The 18,859-nt window shown below is 37.0% G+C and overlaps 1 protein-coding gene across 1 annotated transcript; it reads right to left on the bottom strand.

The window, feature by feature from the left end:
* Positions 1-4,654: 4,654 nt before the first annotated feature.
* LOC107567932 (leucine-rich repeat flightless-interacting protein 2) lies at positions 4,655-17,020 on the bottom strand. The gene is made up of 5 exons (XM_016253733.1): positions 16,943-17,020; positions 16,283-16,318; positions 10,818-10,979; positions 10,579-10,662; positions 4,655-4,705 (listed from the first exon to the last, which is right to left on the bottom strand). Exons 2-5 carry the CDS (start codon positions 16,283-16,285, stop codon positions 4,655-4,657), a joined length of 300 nt encoding a protein of 99 aa, XP_016109219.1. The 5' UTR covers positions 16,286-16,318; positions 16,943-17,020.
* Between the last annotated feature and the right edge of the window lie 1,839 nt (positions 17,021-18,859).

The following is an 18,859-nucleotide window of genomic DNA, read 5'->3' as shown; positions in this document are numbered from 1 at the left end:
GCTGAGCTCAACAACCAATCAGGATAAGACTTTAATACAGTCAAGGCAAATGAGCAATGTAAACAAAGAGAGATATTCAAAAGACAAGAAAAGCGACCATAAGCAGTCATGGAGCAGGTTCATCAGGTGGTTTCAGAGTTGTACTCCCTCCAATGCAACAATATATGGACTGTATCACTCTTATACTTACAGAGTGGCTCTGGTGTGCTGTAAAATCTTAGGTCCAGTTTGATTCATTGTCATTCAAGCCATGTGCAGAATGTCATTTCACTGGGTCTGCAGTACAAACTGCTGTTTTGTTCACTACAGTGCTTTTTCTCTAGCATTGCTGAAACGACTTGTCAATGAGATGTTGTAATCAGAGTTCCTTTTTAATTTACAAGAAAATATCTGAGTTGCTTTTTCAAATAAGTAACGCCAGTTACTTTGTTTCCCATGTATTGACTGACAGCTCCGGTGTTGCCATGGTGACAGAAATCAGGAGTAAGTGCAGAGCGTTGTGTGAACATGATGCTACTGTAGTTATAGACTAAATATGAACATGTGTTTACTCATCTCACTTGCAAAGAAAAAAAAACAGATTCAGTATTCCTCAAATTGAATATGATGCAAACTTGCAGTAATTAAATATGTTAAATAACACAAATATTCTTCATGTATTTAATCCCATTTTATTAATCACTGTCTTTGCTGCTGACCTTCAATGATCCAATTCAACTATACGAATAAGCAAAAATGACTTTAGATAAACATTTATTCATTCAGAATGCTGAACTTTTTTCTCTTGCGTCTTATTCTTCATGTAATCCAAAATGTCAGCACAGCTGAAAAGTTTGTTTGAGCTGCGCTCTCTACTGTACAGACGTGAATTTACATTTCCTTCAGCCTGAGGCGTATTCATTTCACTTTTGGTGACAAAGCACTTTACATTTTCCAAAAATAGCCATATATATATATATATATATATCACAAACAAACAAGCAAGCCCAGACCAGGTCAGAAAAAGTAACTAAAAAATAACGTAACATTACTTTCCTTAAAAAAGTAACAAAATTTGTTTAATCTTCCGTCTTTGCAGCATAGTCATGGCAATGGATCCTCTGCAGTGAATGGGGGCCGTCAGAATGAGAGTCCAAACAGCTGATAAAAACATCACAAAAATCCACCACAGCACTCCAGTCCATCAGTGAACATCTGGAGAAGACAAAAGCTGCGTGTTTTTAAGAAACTAATTCTGACGGCACCCATTCACTGCAGAGGATCCATTGCTGAGCAAGTGATGCAATGCTACATTTCTCCAAACCTGATGAAGAAACAAACGCATCTACATCACGGATGGCCTGAGGCTGAGCGTGTTCAGCTGATTTTCATTTTTGAGTAAACTATTCCTTTAAAATCACTGATAACAGTTTGAAACAATCTAAATATTTTATTTCGCATATTGATTTACAAACATTATATACACTTATGTAGCTTTAAAAAAACATGAACAGAGGATCAAAATGAAACATTTCGTGTTTTGATGAGGTGATGCACCGTTCTGCCAGCGCTTCTGCGGTCATTACATTTTAATGTCCACCACAAAATGACGTCAACTGGCAGTGTATCCAAAGTCCTCTTTTCAGATGAAAGTAAATTTTGCATTTCATTTGGAAATCAAGGTCCCAGAGTCTGGAGGAAGAGTGGAGAGGCACAGAAACCATGTTGCTTGAAGTCCAGTGTGAAGTTTCCACAGTCAGTGATGATTTGGGCTGCCATGTCATCTGCTGGTGTTGGTCCACTGTGTTTTCTGAAGTCCACAGTCAACGCAGCCATCTACCAGGAAGTTTTAGAGCACTTCATGCTTCCTTCTGCTGACAAGCTTTATGGAGATGCTGATTTCATTTTCCAGCAGGATTTGGCACCTGCCCACACTGCCAAAAGCACCAAAAGTTGGTTAAATGACCATGGTGTTGGTGTGCTTGACTGGCCAGCAAACTCACCAGACCTGAACCCCATAGAGAATCTATGGGGTATTGTCAAGAGGAAGATGAGAGACACCAGACCCAACAATGCAGATGACCTGAAGGCCGCTATCAAAGCAACCTGGTCTTCCATACCACCTCAGCAGTGCCACAGGCTGATTGTCTCCATGCCACGCCGCACTGATGCAGTAATTCATGCAAAAGGAGGCTCAACCAAGTATTGAGTACATGCACAGTAAATGAACATACTTTCCAGAAGGCAAACAATTCACTAAAAATGTTTTTTTATTGGTCTAATGAAGTATTTTAATTAGTTGAGATAGTGAATTGGTGGGTTTTTGTGAAATGTGAGCCAAAATCATCACGATTAAAAGAACCAAAGACTTCAGTCTGTGTGCATTGAATTTATTTAATACACGAGTTTCACAATTTGAGTTGAATTACTGAAATAAATGAACTTTTCCATGACATTCTAATTTATTGAGATGCACCTGTATATATATATATATATATATCACAAACAAACAAGCAAGCCCAGACCAGGTCAGAAAAAGTAACTAAAAAATAACGTAACATTACTTTCCTTAAAAAAGTAACAAAATTTGTTTAATCTTCCGTCTTTGCAGCATAGTCATGGCAATGGATCCTCTGCAGTGAATGGGTGCCGTCAGAATGAGAGTCCAAACAGCTGATAAAAACATCACAATAATCCACAGCACTCCAGTCCATCAGTGAACATCTGGAGAAGACAAAAGCTGCGTGTTTTTAAGAAACTAATTCTGACGGCACCCATTCACTGCAGAGGATCCATTGCTGAGCAAGTGATGCAATGCTACATTTCTCCAAACCTGATGAAGAAACAAACGCATCTACATCACGGATGGCCTGAGGCTGAGCGTGTTCAGCTGATTTTCATTTTTGAGTAAACTATTCCTTTAAAATCACTGATAACAGTTTGAAACAATCTAAATATTTTATTTCGCATATTGATTTACAAACATTATATACACTTATGTAGCTTTAAAAAAACATGAACAGAGGATCAAAATGAAACATTTCGTGTTTTGATGAGGTGATGCACCGTTCTGCCAGCGCTTCTGCGGTCATTACATTTTAATGTCCACCACAAAATGACGTCAACTGGCAGTGTATCAAAGATTCAAATCATTAGCCAGCACCTCCCAGAATAAAGCTTCATCTGCTCATCCCTCCCTAATGCAATACATTACAGAGGCCATCCTGACAAGTTACAGTTGAGGAAAATAAACACAGTGAGACCAGCTTACAGCCAACATAAGGCAAGGCATTCAAATGCTGGAGCCAGAGGCAGTGTTGCCAACTCATTTTCAGGGGAAGTTGCTAAAGGAAGGTTGATTTGTTGCTAAAAGTTGCTCAATGATGTTGTGATGACATTGCGTGATGACGTCATTACGTAATCACGATGCAAAATAGTGTCAAATCTCAGCAAAAACATATATATATTTTATATATGTTAATTTAGATTTGTTCGTAGCAATATAAATGCATAATATAATATTAAAATATAAATAACTTTTTTAATCCATTGAATTATCGAAAACATACACATTTTTGAACGATTACAATTTAAGTTTTATACTTTAAAGCAGTTTATTAGTAGTTAGTATGCTGCACTCTAAGAAAAGTAAAAAAAATAATGCACAATCTACTGTGTTAATATGAAGGAGTTTTCTGGATTGATTTTTCCACAGGTTTTTGTACCTGCATTTTTAATTACGCATTGTATTTTGTGTTTTCGGGTTACAACGGATAACGGATAATGTCCTGGAAAATTACTAGCGCCTTTTCCATTTTTCTGCATATTTTTCTTACAGTGTACTGTAAGAAACAGTGTAACTCATCAACAATCGCAAGTACGAGCTACCAACAAAGTGTCTCATAAATGAAAAATAACAGTATTCAATTATTATTATTATTATTACTATTAAACTATTGCAAATAGCAGCTAACTTAATTCCTGTAACGTGTGTACTGCTAGGCATCTTTGGTTTCCTCTTTTGTGTAATTGAAATGGTAAATTGTGCCTTTTTATCGTTTGAGTCACTTATCAAACGTTGCTAAAACTGCCAAATAAATTTTTAAAAATAGCTAAATTTGTTGCTAGGTGCTTTTGTAAGAAAAAGTTGCTAGGGTAGTCTGAAAAGTTGCTAAATTTAGCAACAAAATTGCTAAATTGGCAACACTGGCCAGAGGAAGCATGCAGCTCATTGGGTGCAGATTACATCAAAGAGCCAATCAGATCATGTCGAGATTAATAATGTTGATTTTGGCATCCTTACAACTAAAGCTAAAAATATAGAGGAAACTACAGTTAAACTTAAGAAAAAACTGAAACAACAATTAAAGAGAGAACTGAAACTAAACTTGCAATGTTGGAATGACAAAACAAGAATAAAAACAGATATCATAACTGAATAAAAATCTCTGAAGTACAACTGGGCCTGTAGAAATAGGGTGTGTGCAGTAGAAGTGTGTGTGTAAGAGCACAATCACCCGATACATCAACACAACCTGCTGCTGTACTTACAGGTGCATCCGGGTACGAAATCCCACAAACAAAACGGCAACAAATGCACGTGTACAGCTACTGTATCACTGTAATAACGACAGTGGATTTCACTCACTTATGCCGAGTTCACACTGCACGATTTTCAAACTCCGGGCCCCGCCGGCCTCGACTGAAGCGGCTCGCTGCTTCTTTCCTGCAGAAGACACAAAAAATTCTTGACACCTAGAAATCAACAGCGACTCATCAAACATGCCGTTCGCGTGCTCGTTTTCAACTGTACACTGTCAAAAAAATTCCGTAAATTTTACGGTACAAAACCGGCAGCTGTCGTTGCCAGAAGTTTACCGTAAAAATTAGGGTAGCAGCATTTTAGGTTTTATGGTTTTAACTTAAATTTCATTTAAGTAATTTCATTAACTGATATAATGTTAATAACCAACCCACTGAAGTACTGAAATCTGTTTTGTACCTACCAAATGCAGGCGGTGATGAGGTGATGAGATGATGAACCAAAGCCCATCACAAGCAGCTTTTAAATATTAACATTATATAGCAGGTGCACAATGTGATTCACGCAAGCACTAAACACCATCATGGTAACACACATGAAACTAAATAATGCAATAAACATTAATTGAACAACATTAGATGTAACATACAACCCTAATGTACACAACTGATAAGAAAAAACATAGTTATTTCAACAACAAAGAAACATCAAATTTGAAATGTAACGCAGGGAATTCTGGGAATGTCAATTTACGGTCAATCTTTTTCACTTCCAAAAATGGTATACTACCATAAAATTACATGTAATGTCCAATACAGTTTTTCACCGTATATAGTAGGGGAATTTACCGTTAACCGTTTAACAGGTTTTTACTGTAGCATTTTTACAGTCTTTTACCGTTAAATTCACGGTCATTTTTTTATATGTGCTGATCACTTTACAGGATTCAGAACAGCCGGTTATTATTAGGGCTGTCAAATTAAAATCTGAATTATAACCCTTTAGTGTTCCTGTCGCGAATGTATAATCAAAATCAACGCTTGATGCGATGGGCCTTGATTGTACAGGGTTATAATCTGGTTATCAAGCACAAGAAGGGTGTGGACAACGTTATAGCGGATGCCCTGTCAAGAGTTTAAGGCATTGATGTAGCAAACTTATGTTTGAGATTTCCATATAGTTTGCTTTTGAGGGTGGAGGTGTTACGTGCTGTGCATATGTGTTTTTTTTTTTAAATAATTTTATTTAACTTAAATTTACAGTTAAATACCGTAATTTCATTAACTGATATAATGTTATTATACCAACCTTATTGAAGTACTGAAAACTGTTTTGTACCTTTGTAATACACTGATAACCACCAAATGCAGGACGTGATGAGAAAGTCACATGATGAACCAAAGGCCAACACAAACAGCTTTTAAGTAATAACATACTGTATATGGAAGGTGCACAGTGTCATTCACACAAGCACTAAACACCATCATGGTAACACACATGAAACTGAAATAATGCAATAAACATTCATTTAACAACATTAGGTGTAACACACAACCCTAATATACAAAACCGATAAGAAAAAACTAAGAAGAAACATAGTTATTTCAACAAAAAATCATCAAATTTGAAATGTAACGCAGGGAATTCTGGGAATGTCAATTTACGGTCAATCTTTTTCACTTCCAAAAATGGTATACTACCATAAAATTACATGTAATGTCCAATACAGTTTTTCACCGTATATAGTAGGGGAATTTACCGTTAACCGTTTAACAGGTTTTTACTGTAGCATTTTTACAGTCTTTTACCGTTAAATTCACGGTCATTTTTTTATATGTGCTGATCACTTCACAGGATTCAGAACAGCCGGTTATTATTAGGGCTGTCAAATTAAAATCTGAATTATGCAAGTCACTGAATTTAAAAAGAAATTGCAGATGCAAATGCAAAAACCGGTGCATTAGAGTTTTAGGCGTGTCACGAGGAGCTGGATGTGATGATTCACTTGAAAAGTGGACTTTTTGGTGGACTATAAAGGTATGAATAAATAGCTTTAACCTATAAGGATGTGACGTGACTCGTGAAGTTAACTAACAAGACTCTAAGCAAAGAATTAATCTGTTTCTGTTTCGCAGAATTTGGTCTTGGCTAAATTATAGTTTTAACTTATTTGAGATGTTTCCATCCAAAGATTCGAATTAAACTTATGCGCAAAACTGGAATATCGCATAAAGCATTTGCGAATAAAGCACCATTTCCATTCAACGAGTCAAAGAGAACAAAATCGTCACTTCCTGGTAAACTGGCACTAAATATCACTAAGAAAACTAGGAGAAGCCACTGAATATATACATTTTCATATATGATAAATTGCTTGCGCCTCAGAGCGAGCAGACGAATCACAATAAATGCTGCCAATGCTTTTGGAGGTAGATACCAACTGTTTGTGAATGCAGTCGTGTAAGACAATTATACAGAAATACTTTGACGACACACTTTGCTCAGGCATTTCAGAACGACCATAACAACATATAGATGCTGTGAACGAGATCGGTCTGCTGCTAGTCAAGTTATGCTGTCTCATAGCGCAAAGTCACATTACTCTTTCGATGCGCATGGAGGAATTTATTCGGTAAATGTGTTTCCATCGTAATTGATGCACATTTTTTCTTACCGGATAAAAAGTTTATCCTACTCAAATGCACATTTGTAGAATTTATGCGCATCTCCGCGTTTCCATCTAGCAGTTTTTTTTATGCAATAGTCCAAAATGCGCATAAAAATAGGTGGATGGAAACACGTTGAGGAATAAAAAATTTTAATTTGGGAATTTTAATTATATTCTCAGACCTGCCAACCTGTACGCATTTTGCTTAGCGGATACACATTTTGACCTCAAAGTACACTGGTTTGTCACTTTAAACTACGCACAAACCTGGTTACGCATCTGTCCACACTCAGTACTCAAATCAAGCAACAGAAAAAGATGAAGAGTTCGACCAATTAGAGCATTTTTTTTTCCCCAGTTTTGCGTTTAAATAATTTCCATGCATTTTTTTTCTCTCCAAACCGGCTCTGTTTGTGTGTGTCCGTGAGTCTGCGGACACACACATGAGAAAATGATGAGAAAACGCCTCCCGGCTATAATGAGCTTTTGACAAAGCAACACACGCCAAACATCTTCCCTTGAGATGACTGGTTTCTAAACCGGTTGTCCAACAAAAGAAAATATTATAACATGGTTTTATACCACAACAACAGTCAAGTGTTGAAAAAACTAACTTTTGTGAGCTGATGTGGCTTCTTATCACAGAATGACACAGACATATATCCTACACTGTAATAAAGGCTATGTCAATTAGCAATGGATCATAAATCCTACTTAATTATTATTAAAATACCCGAGGAAGTTTTAAGAACACTGATAAACTATACGTTGTTGCAGTCGAGTGTTTATTGTCTATGTTTGATCAGTTTAAGCGTTTCTATATTCTTTTTGTTCAGCTACAGCAGTGCCTTTGTCCATATAAGGGCTTTCCTGGAGCGTCATCAGTTCTAGTGCTTCTGTGATGCATATGTGGATTTTCTGCAGGAGTGCTTCCAGTATGAATGAAACAGACATTACATGTGTTTATAGCACTAAATAATGGCAAGTCCATCAAAATGAAGTGAACTGATTTGTTTTTTTAAAATAGCATTTTAAATCAGATCGCACACAAAATACTCTGATGTGCCAAGCCATCAGAACCAAACTGAAAACCGTGGTTAAAAACTGAGGTATTTATTGAACCGTGGGCTAACTGTATTGTTGCATCCTTTACTCTAAAATACTGTATAACAGGAATAGCACAAAGGTGTGTGTGACTGACTGCAGACCCTGAGTTCTAACCTTTGGAAAATATTTAACATTAAATCTTGCATTTTGCACATTGTGTAAACTCATTTGAGGCACACGATTGGTAGTCTGTTGCTAAGCATTTAGCCGTACCCAGCTACACAACATTATTTCACAGTGTTTGCACTGCACAGTCTGTTTGACTAGAGGGTTAACAGTTAACCTGCTAACCTGCTTTCAGAATGACAGTCTGCTGTTCTGTGTCAACATTGTGCATTACACTGTCTGTTAAAGCGCTTGTCTTCTCATATTACTGATGCACCTCCACTTATCTGTTTAAAACATCATGCACTTTGAACAAAATCATGTCATTTCACTGTTTCATATAAAAGTGGGTGGCTTATATTTGCTCACTGTGCCCTCTTGTGGGTGTAGGAGACAATACAGTACTTCCTAGCGTATCACTCTACACTTTATTTTGCTCACATAATAGAATAATTGCAACTGAAATCTACAGTACTGTGCAAAAGCCTTAGAACACTAGTATTCTCACCAGCTAAAAATGGTTTTAAGTCAGTTATTTCTATCTTTTGCTGTAGTGTGTCAGTAGGAAATATCAGTTTACATTTCCAAGCATTCATTTGGCCATTAATTGTAATAATGCAGTGAGATTTTTGAGCTCCACACAGAGATCTGATCTGATCATCATCAGTCTGTCTGGAGAAACAGAACAAACTGAGACAGACTCAATCCAGAAGAACAACGTCTCCAAGACTTTTGCAAGTACTGTACATCTCATGTCCACATCAGTTCTAGTGCTTCTGTGATGCATATGTGGATTTTCTGCAGGAGTGCTTCCAGTATGAATGAAACAGACATTACATGTGTTTATAGCACTAAATAATGGCAAGTCCATCAAAATGAAGTGAACTGATTTGTTTTTTTAAAATAGCATTTTAAATCAGATCGCACACAAAATACTCTGATGTGCCAAGCCATCAGAACCAAACTGAAAACCGTGGTTAAAAACTGAGGTATTTATTGAACCGTGGGCTAACTGTATTGTTGCATCCTTTACTCTAAAATACTGTATAACAGGAATAGCACAAAGGTGTGTGTGACTGACTGCAGACCCTGAGTTCTAACCTTTGGAAAATATTTAACATTAAATCTTGCATTTTGCACATTGTGTAAACTCATTTGAGGCACACGATTGGTAGTCTGTTGCTAAGCATTTAGCCGTACCCAGCTACACAACATTATTTCACAGTGTTTGCACTGCACAGTCTGTTTGACTAGAGGGTTAACAGTTAACCTGCTAACCTGCTTTCAGAATGACAGTCTGCTGTTCTGTGTCAACATTGTGCATTACACTGTCTGTTAAAGCGCTTGTCTTCTCATATTACTGATGCACCTCCACTTATCTGTTTAAAACATCATGCACTTTGAACAAAATCATGTCATTTCACTGTTTCATATAAAAGTGGGTGGTTTATATTTGCTCACTGTGCCCTCTTGTGGGTGTAGGAGACAATACAGTACTTCCTAGCGTATCACTCTACACTTTATTTTGCTCACATAATAGAATAATTGCAACTGAAATCTACAGTACTGTGCAAAAGCCTTAGAACACTAGTATTCTCACCAGCTAAAAATGGTTTTAAGTCAGTTATTTCTATCTTTTGCTGTAGTGTGTCAGTAGGAAATATCAGTTTACATTTCCAAGCATTCATTTGGCCATTAATTGTAATAATGCAGTGAGATTTTTGAGCTCCACACAGAGATCTGATCTGATCATCATCAGTCTGTCTGGAGAAACAGAACAAACTGAGACAGACTCAATCCAGAAGAACAACGTCTCCAAGACTTTTGCAAGTACTGTACATCTCATGTCCATTTATTTGTTTATTTGGAAACAAATAAACCTTTTAGGTTGATCCATGACCCTTCCACTCCCCATTTGTCACCTTCGTTAGGGTTTAAATTGACTTCATTATCCCTTACTTACAACTGAGCACTCGTAAAAACACATCCTCCAGAAGCTCAAGCCTCTTTCATACGCCAGAACATATCCAGGCACATTTTCAACATGTTTTATGATAAGGCAAGGTTCTCCAAATATGGTTACGTAAGCACACAGAAAGCCTGTCTCTCCTTTGGCTTTACACTGCAGTTTCTGTTCGTTTCTAAATGTGATTACGCAAGCTTAGTTTTTCCTCACCTCTCTTAACCTCTCCAGCTCCCGCTTTAATGAGGCAAGCATGTCCTCCGACTTCCTCCTCATCTCTCGTTCTCGCTCCAGCTCCTGCAGTCAAAATCACAGCGAGTCGAACAGAAGGACGTGAAGTCTATGCAATGAATCCATTACTCAGTCAAAAGTAATCTTTTACAAAAGTTTCCCCGCTTAGGTCTGAAACAGACCTCTACCGTTTACATCGGTCTCACACATCTCTACAGTACCATGGTGAGATTGTGATTGTCTCTCTGGGTCTCAGCGAGCATCTCCTCCGTGCCCTCGAGGGCGTCCTGAAGACAGTCCACCTGGAACAGAAGAGTCTCCTGCTGCAGCTCCAGGGTCCGCACCTCCTGCAGACAACCCTCGTAGCTCGCTCTCAGCTCCATCTGCACAGGGGAACAAAACACCCTCAAAACAAGCACTGGCAGCAGAGATGCTCCGAACGTCTCAGCCCTTATGAAAATTAACCATGGTTCTACTACAAATAAAACCAAAAAACCATGGTAACCACAAATTAATCATGGTTTTGCAGCACTAACCATAGTTTAACCATGGTATTTGAGGTAAAACTGTGGTTATACAAATGTAATCAATACGCCAAAAAAAACATGGCTGCTTTTACTTTCATAAAACCATGGTTAATTTTCATAAAGGAGAGTTTGTAAGGTAGAGTCAGGATATTTTAACAACATGCTAATCACATTAGAAACATGCAAGCAACATGCTAATCCTGATAGCCACATAGTAGTAACATGCTGATCATGCTAAAACATGCTAGCAGCATGCTAATCATGCTAGACATGCTAACAACAGGCTAATCATGCTATCAACATGCTAACAGTGTGCTAAAAACATGCTAATCATGCCATAAAAATGTTAGCAACATAAAACATGCTAGAGACATGTTATCGACATCTATCTATCTGTCTGTCTATCTATCTGTCTATCCATCTATCTATCTATCTAAAACTTCTATCTATTTTCAAACTTCAAGCTTTTACAACTGCTTTAAACTTTCAGGCTAAACTTTCTCAAGCCAACCTAAAGTTTTAAAAGTTATTTATTAGAGACCCATTCTTTTAAACAGCTAAAAGAACAAATTGGTCCAGATCTGACTTTCTTTAGAGTCCTGTAGGTCAGAAAAGACATGAGTTTGACTCTCTGAAGGCTTCAGCATATTAAGGGTGTCTGAGGAGGATCTCCATCAACCGCTCTGTCTGCTATTAAAACCAGCGTCAAGAGTGTCTTCTGTGACCGCTTATGGATTTCGTCATTCTTTGAGTCATGTTATGCTGTCACTTTCACAAGAGGCCAAGTGTCATATACACATTCAATCAAATGGCCATGACAAGCAGCTTATGAGCAAACAGGAGAGGAGGCAAGTTAAAGAACAGGGCAGCTGGGATTTTAAACATAACTGGTGTGTATTTTGGTACAATGGTTTCACTGATCCAATCACAAAACATTTCGGACCCTGTTTCACCAAAACTGCATGTTACTACCATGCAATATTGAGCAACGGTTATCTGCATCAGTTCTCATTTTGACTTCCAAGTTAACATGGCAAGCAATTTTACTGAAATGGACTGAGGCTGTGCCGCCCCGTCATACACTCTTAAAAATAAAGGTGCTTCAAAAGGTTCTTCAAGCGATGCCATAGAAGAACCATTTTTGGTTCCACAAAGAAGCATTCAGTCAACGGTTCTTTAAAGAACCATCTCTTTCTTACCTTTTTATAATCTGAAGAACCTTCATTCGCCCCAAAGAAGCTTTTGTGAAACCGAAAGGTTCTTCAGATGTTAAAGGTTCTTTATGGAACCATTTAGACAAAAAGGTTCTTCTATGGCATCGTGAAGCACCTTTATTTTTAAGAGTGTACTCAATGCCACATTATTCCTTCACCTTGAAAAGAGTCTGGTTATTGCACCTTACTATTTTATTGACAAATATCTACCAATCCTACAACAGTTTAATGTACAATTTTCATTTGTTAAAGGTGCACTACACAGGATTTCCCCAAAAACAAAGTATAGACTCGTACAAAAAGAATCCCTCTCAATCATGAATACATCACATCACATCAATACATGATCCAGCAGAAGCAGAAGTTGTGTTGGTGTCCACAGAGACACTGGCTGTATTTTCTGGTTTATTAGCGAGCTAAACTGTAGATGGCTACACTCGTTACACAAATTACAGCAAGAGATCTAATTATTAGCATAACTGCTTGCTCATATACACACAAAAAATGCAATTTATGCATGATTAACAATATTTGAAAAAAAATAAAAAAATAAAAATATATATATATATATATATGCACACTCAGTTGTCCTGCTCTTGGGCCACTGTCTCATGTGATACTTGGCTGTGTGCGTTCTGTCAGCTGAGATTATGTCAGAAACAAGGGGCGTGGCTTCTGGTAGTGTTGTGCCCGCCCACAAGGATGTTTGAATGCTGTTTACAGACAGTAACCAAAAATATGCATAGAGCACTTTTACATTTAAAGCTACATCCACAGTTTTTATTTTATAGTGCTTTTCACAATACATGTATTTTTTTATCACTAAAACATCAAGGTGACATTTCTAAGGTGATATAACATATTTCTACATATGTTTTACTTGATAGTGTGTGTAAAACATGCTCTCCACAACAGTCTGACCTGTCATTCTCATCAGACAAACAATGTTAGTATCATGAGCCAAAGTTCCTATTAAAGCTGCAGCATATTTCAGTTTATTCTGGACAAGAGCAGTCCATTCAGATATGAAGAAGCTGCCATGTTAAACCATCACATACACCTCATTTTATGAGACGTTTAGGGATGGACAATAGGCTATACATCAAATATCTTTAGATTTATTGTCACAGACCTTGAAACTCTGGCAAGTTCTTTAATCATAACAGTAGCCTTTTTTATAGAGTAAGAAATTATATCAAATTATAAAATATTTATAGGTTCTTAATATTTTCTTATCACCATATAATGCATTCCCCTTTACAAATCAAGGTTCTACAAATATACAAAAACATGTCACATTAGGTAGATGCTTTAACAACATTAATTGAATTTTTAAACCATCAGTTCGTGGGTAATATCATTTAACGTTGGCAGTAGGTCTATAAGACAATACCTTGGGGGTATTCCAGAAAGCAGGTTATGTGATATTCCCGGTTATGTTTAAGGGTAAGTAAGCAGATAAACTCAGCATGAGGTTCCAAAAACGGAGGTAACTTTTAGGGTATGTAAGTAGCCAGAGCAACTTATTCTCTGAACATAACCTGCTTCGGAGTAGCTTCTGTTTCAGGGTTAGTTCATTTCAGCGATAGTTATCTGTATAAATGTGACCCTGGACCACAAAACCAGTCATAAGGGTCAAGTTTTTGAAATTGATAAATAAATAAGCTTTCCATTGATGTATGGTTTGTTATGATAGAACAATATTTGGCCGAGATACAATTATTTGATAATCTGGAATCTGAGCGTGCAAAAAAATCTAAATATTGAGAAAATCATCTTTAAAGTTGTTCAAATGAAGTTCTTAGCAATGCATATTACTAATCAAACATTAAGTTTTGATATATTTACGGTAAGAAATTTACAAAATATCTTCATGGAACATGATCTTTACTTAATATCCTAATGATTTTTGGCATAAAAGAAAACTGGATCGTTTTGACCCATACAATGTATTGTTGGCTATTGCTACAAATATACCCCAGCAACTTAACACTGCTTTTGTGCTCCAGGGACACATATTATAAAACGCTATTATAACAAGGTAATTTTTTATTTATTATATTATATATTTATTTCATTTTATATTATCATCTCACACATCATGGGTCGGCATGGGCTGAATGAACTTGCTCCCGGATGCGTTTTTGAAACCAACATACCTCGAGTAAGCAAGGTTTGCGTTAATCAACCAAGAGTTCAGGGTTTAGCAGATGGTAAGTTAACCTTGCTTTCTGGAATACACCCCTGCTGTATTGTCAGAAAATAAAGGAACATGTGACATGAACAAAACAAACTCTGCACAAAACGTCTCAGCTTCCTAATGATATAATTCTGTTTCTACTCCAAACTGAGATATAATCTTTTTAATGCTGTTTTGAATTTCGCTGTGAGTGTTCGTTTTCTCACTGTGGACTCTTCTCTTGTGTGTTTTTGTCGGGGATCTGGCTTATGCTTTCTTCAGCCCGGCGTTCCTGTGTTGTCGTGTTGAATAAAGCATGAGGCTTTGGGGCTTTTACGTGTGTTCTCGTGTCTTCATGTTTTGTGTGAACAGATGGTTTTAGCTGTGTTTGCTTCTATGTGCCCCGTGTTCTGCCATCTATTGTCTTTACCCCAATCTTCTAGTTTTTTAAATATTGGTTCATTTTCCCCTCCTGCTCTTCCTCGTTACCCTCCTATTATCCTTCCCTATTCAAGCATTCCCAGTCCTGTGTCAAATTGTAAACAAACGTCTGCTGTTACTGAGCTCTGCGCTCGAGTCCTTGTCTCCTCAGACAGACCTGGCAATGAAGATCTGGCCTCGTAATCCTTCATGTAAGACTCTCTCTGCCTAGCTGGGTCTGTGCCGCCTGCCAATTGTATAGACTCATTTAGTGGAACTATGGTTGTTTTGATTCATCCCAGTGAAACAAAGTCTTTATTCCACTGCATTCCACTTTTATTTATAACAAGGACTGATCAGTGACTTTTCCTGCAGGATTATGTGCATTATGAGTCAGACATTGCACCATTAACTCAACTGATATATTCGATACACACTGAAAAAAAATGATACTACATTTTTTTAAGGTCAGTGGTTGCAAACAATTTATTTTAGCTACATTTAAATAAACAAATTTAGTTGAAAGTTACTCAACTAAATTAGTTTATTTAAATGTAGCTAAAATAAATTGATTGCAACCACTTACCTTAAAAAAAAATTTGTAAATTCTATGAATTATTTTTTTTCAGTGCACGGTGATGTGTTGTTCATGATTGAAACAAGTCGTATTAGACTTTTAAAATGAAAATGGATTCAAATTAGCATGCCGACAAACTTACAAAGAGACCCGAGCAAGAGTGTTTCAGCACCATCAGCATTTTTTCAAAAAAAAAAATTTGAATAAATAATATATATATATATATATATATATATAATTCTTGTCAACTTCTGAGATTGACTTTTATCCCACTAAAACAACCGTAGCCTAAATACATAAGTTATGCCTTCAATAATATCCTTCTGTTTTTCTTTCTTATAATCTGTTTATCTATCTAAATGAGAACCAAAGCAATGCTCCAGGAAGAACAGGACAAAAACTCCCGTCTGGTTTGATCACTTTAGCAGTCATGTGCTCTTGAGGAGAGGCTCATGAGTCAGTGCATGAGAAATGCGTAACGATGATTTGCTCATCTACACGAAGACTGGAGACACACCTGTTTATGATTCACTCAGACTCACCTTACATGAGTCACAGCCCTCAGCACCTCCACACCTGCTCCTCAAACCCTCCAGACTTCACGTGTCTCAGCTCACTTTCAGGACTCTTATTATACTGTAGCACTGACCTTTACTGCCTGGAGCCTAGCTTAGCATGCATCACATGTCACTGCCACTTTTATGAAACAGCAGCTTATGTAATTCATAGCAGTAAACATCAAATTTGGTAGAAAAGGTGAAAAACTTACCATTTCTATGTTTTCAGAAAGCAGATCATCTTCACTCTTAAAAAAAAAAAGGGACAAATTTTCATTGCTATATAAAACAAACCAATGTTTAAAATCTTAAAACTAATTAGTACATCCTATTCAGCAAAAATAGTTCTGTAAGAGAGACTTAAAGGAACAGATTTGGAGAAATGTGTCACTGCATCAGTGTCTCAGTAATGGATGAATGGGTGCCGTCAGAATGAGAGTCCAAACAGCTGATTAAAAACACATATAATAATAATAATCCAAAACTATATGACTTTTTTACAGGAGGAAGTGTTATTATGGATTATGAACTCGTATTTGAGTTAAAAATGTATTAATGCTGGATTAGTTTCAGCTTTTGTCTTCTCAAGATGTTAACTGATGGACTGGAGTGCTGTGGATTATTGTGATGTTTTTATCAGCTCTCGGCACCCATTCACTGCAGAGCATCCATTGCTGAGACACTGATGCAATGCTACATTTCTCCAAACCTGACGAAGAAACAAACTCATCCTGATCACGGATGGCCTGATGAAGGGCACATTTTCATTTCTGGCTGAACTATTCCTCTAAGCACACTGGAAGAGTGATGTTCTGCTCTATAATTCACTGCCTAAAAGCAAACGCTTAAGCTGAAATCATCACAATACTAACATGGCTTTCTTGTCTTTGTCCTCTTTTTAATGATCCATATCTGCTATCGCTGCGTGACAGGTGTCTGCCCGATTCTTCTGCCTGCAGGACAAAAACAGCAATTACATTATTGATTAGAAGTATACAACAACAAAGAAATCTAAGTGACAAACTGCATTTCCATGTAATTTACATTATTTGTCACACAATGTCATTTTGTACTAAAACATGGTAAAACGTGTGACTTTGAAGTGTGTTTTAACGGCATCACATATAATAATATAGGCAAATAGTTCAAAATGCATTCTTTTATAATAATATAATTCTTTCTGTTGGTCAAGAAAATCCCACGTGTCATGTGACTAGATTTTAAATGGTCTTCAGTTGTTTATTTGAAACCATGTTGTGTGTTGTGCATGAACTTAAAACTTCACGATCCTCTCCTATGAATTCACACACATTCACGCTCTCTGTCTAAACATCACGTGATGATTCAGAGCAGTCTGTCTGCTGCAGGAATGCTGTTGTATATAAACCACCGCAAGTGCACTGAGCGACAGTGAGATCGCTGTATGCATTTCATTTAGATAAAGTCCCTCACACATACTCATATGAGGCTATCATTCCTCACAATCTCAGCAGTTATAAATACTGTGAAAGTGTGTGAATTAACCTGAGCTAGTCGACAAAAGTGAACTGTGAGAGGTGTTTACTTTTCAATTAAACTGTTATGAACTTTTAAAAACGGTTATGTGTGTGTATACAGTGGGTACGGAAAGTATTCAGACCCCCTTAAATTTTTCACTCGTTGTTATATTGCAGCCATTTGCTAAAATCATTTAAGTTAATTTTTTTTCCTCATTAATGTACACACAGCACCCCATATTGACAGAAAAACACAGAATTGTTGACATTTTTGCAGATTTATTAAAAAAGAAAAACTGAAATATCACATGGTCCTAAGTATTCAGACCCTTTGCTGTGACACTCATATATTTAACTCAGGTGCTGTCCATTTCTTCTGATCATCCTTGAGATGGTTCTACACCTTCATTTGAGTCCAGCTGTGTTTGATTATACTGATTGGACTTGATTAGGAAAGCCACACACCTGTCTATATAAGACCTTACAGCTCACAGTGCATGTCAGAACAAATGAGAATCATGAGGTCATAGAGAGAGAGTTCCACATGTAATTTATATTGATTATGCAAAGAAGTTACCCAATCACAGTCTTAAAAGTGACCCGTCCCTTTAAACTGAGTCAGAAAAAATTCCTACTAACAGTATAAGTGCACCTCAGGAAACTTCATAAAATAACATTTTTAAAATGCAGTTCATGATTCTTTTTTCTTTATTCCCTTAAATCCTTTTAATACCTCGTTTTGAGACCAATTCTGACATCATCAGGTTTCTCTGCTTTAAATAACAAGAACCATTACATTTGTATATTTAAAAAAATCCCCCTAACCACCCCATAAAAATGCTGATTCATGGTAACACTAGATTGTTTTATTTTATTTTAAAGGGGTCATATGATGCTATTTTAAAGATCATTATTTGGTGTAACAGAATATGTTGACATGCTTTAATGTTCAAAAACACATTATTTTTCAAATACTGTACATTATTGTAGGTCCTCTATGCCCCGCCTCTCTCAAACACGTCGTTTTCTACAAAGTCCCTCCTTCCGACAAGCGCAGTCTGCTCTGATTGGCCAGCTGACCCAGTGCATTGTGATTGGCTGAACACCACAAGCACTCGTCGGAAATGTAACGCCCCTTACCATAATCGCAGCTTCAGCTTTCAAAGTAAATATCAAGCCAGTTAATAATGTAGTTAGTTTTACCATCAGTGTGATGATGCAGTACCCACGCCGCAGTTAAGACAGCTGACGTGCTATGATTTCTGACAGACAGTTCACTCTCCTGTGATGTGA

This window comes from Sinocyclocheilus grahami, unplaced genomic scaffold (assembly GCF_001515645.1).
Source record: "Sinocyclocheilus grahami isolate Dianchi unplaced genomic scaffold, SAMN03320097.WGS_v1.1 scaffold1199.1, whole genome shotgun sequence".
NCBI lineage: Eukaryota > Metazoa > Chordata > Actinopteri > Cypriniformes > Cyprinidae > Sinocyclocheilus > Sinocyclocheilus grahami.
The sequence above is the reverse complement of the archived record's forward strand: the minus strand, read 5'-3'. Positions and strand labels throughout refer to the sequence as shown.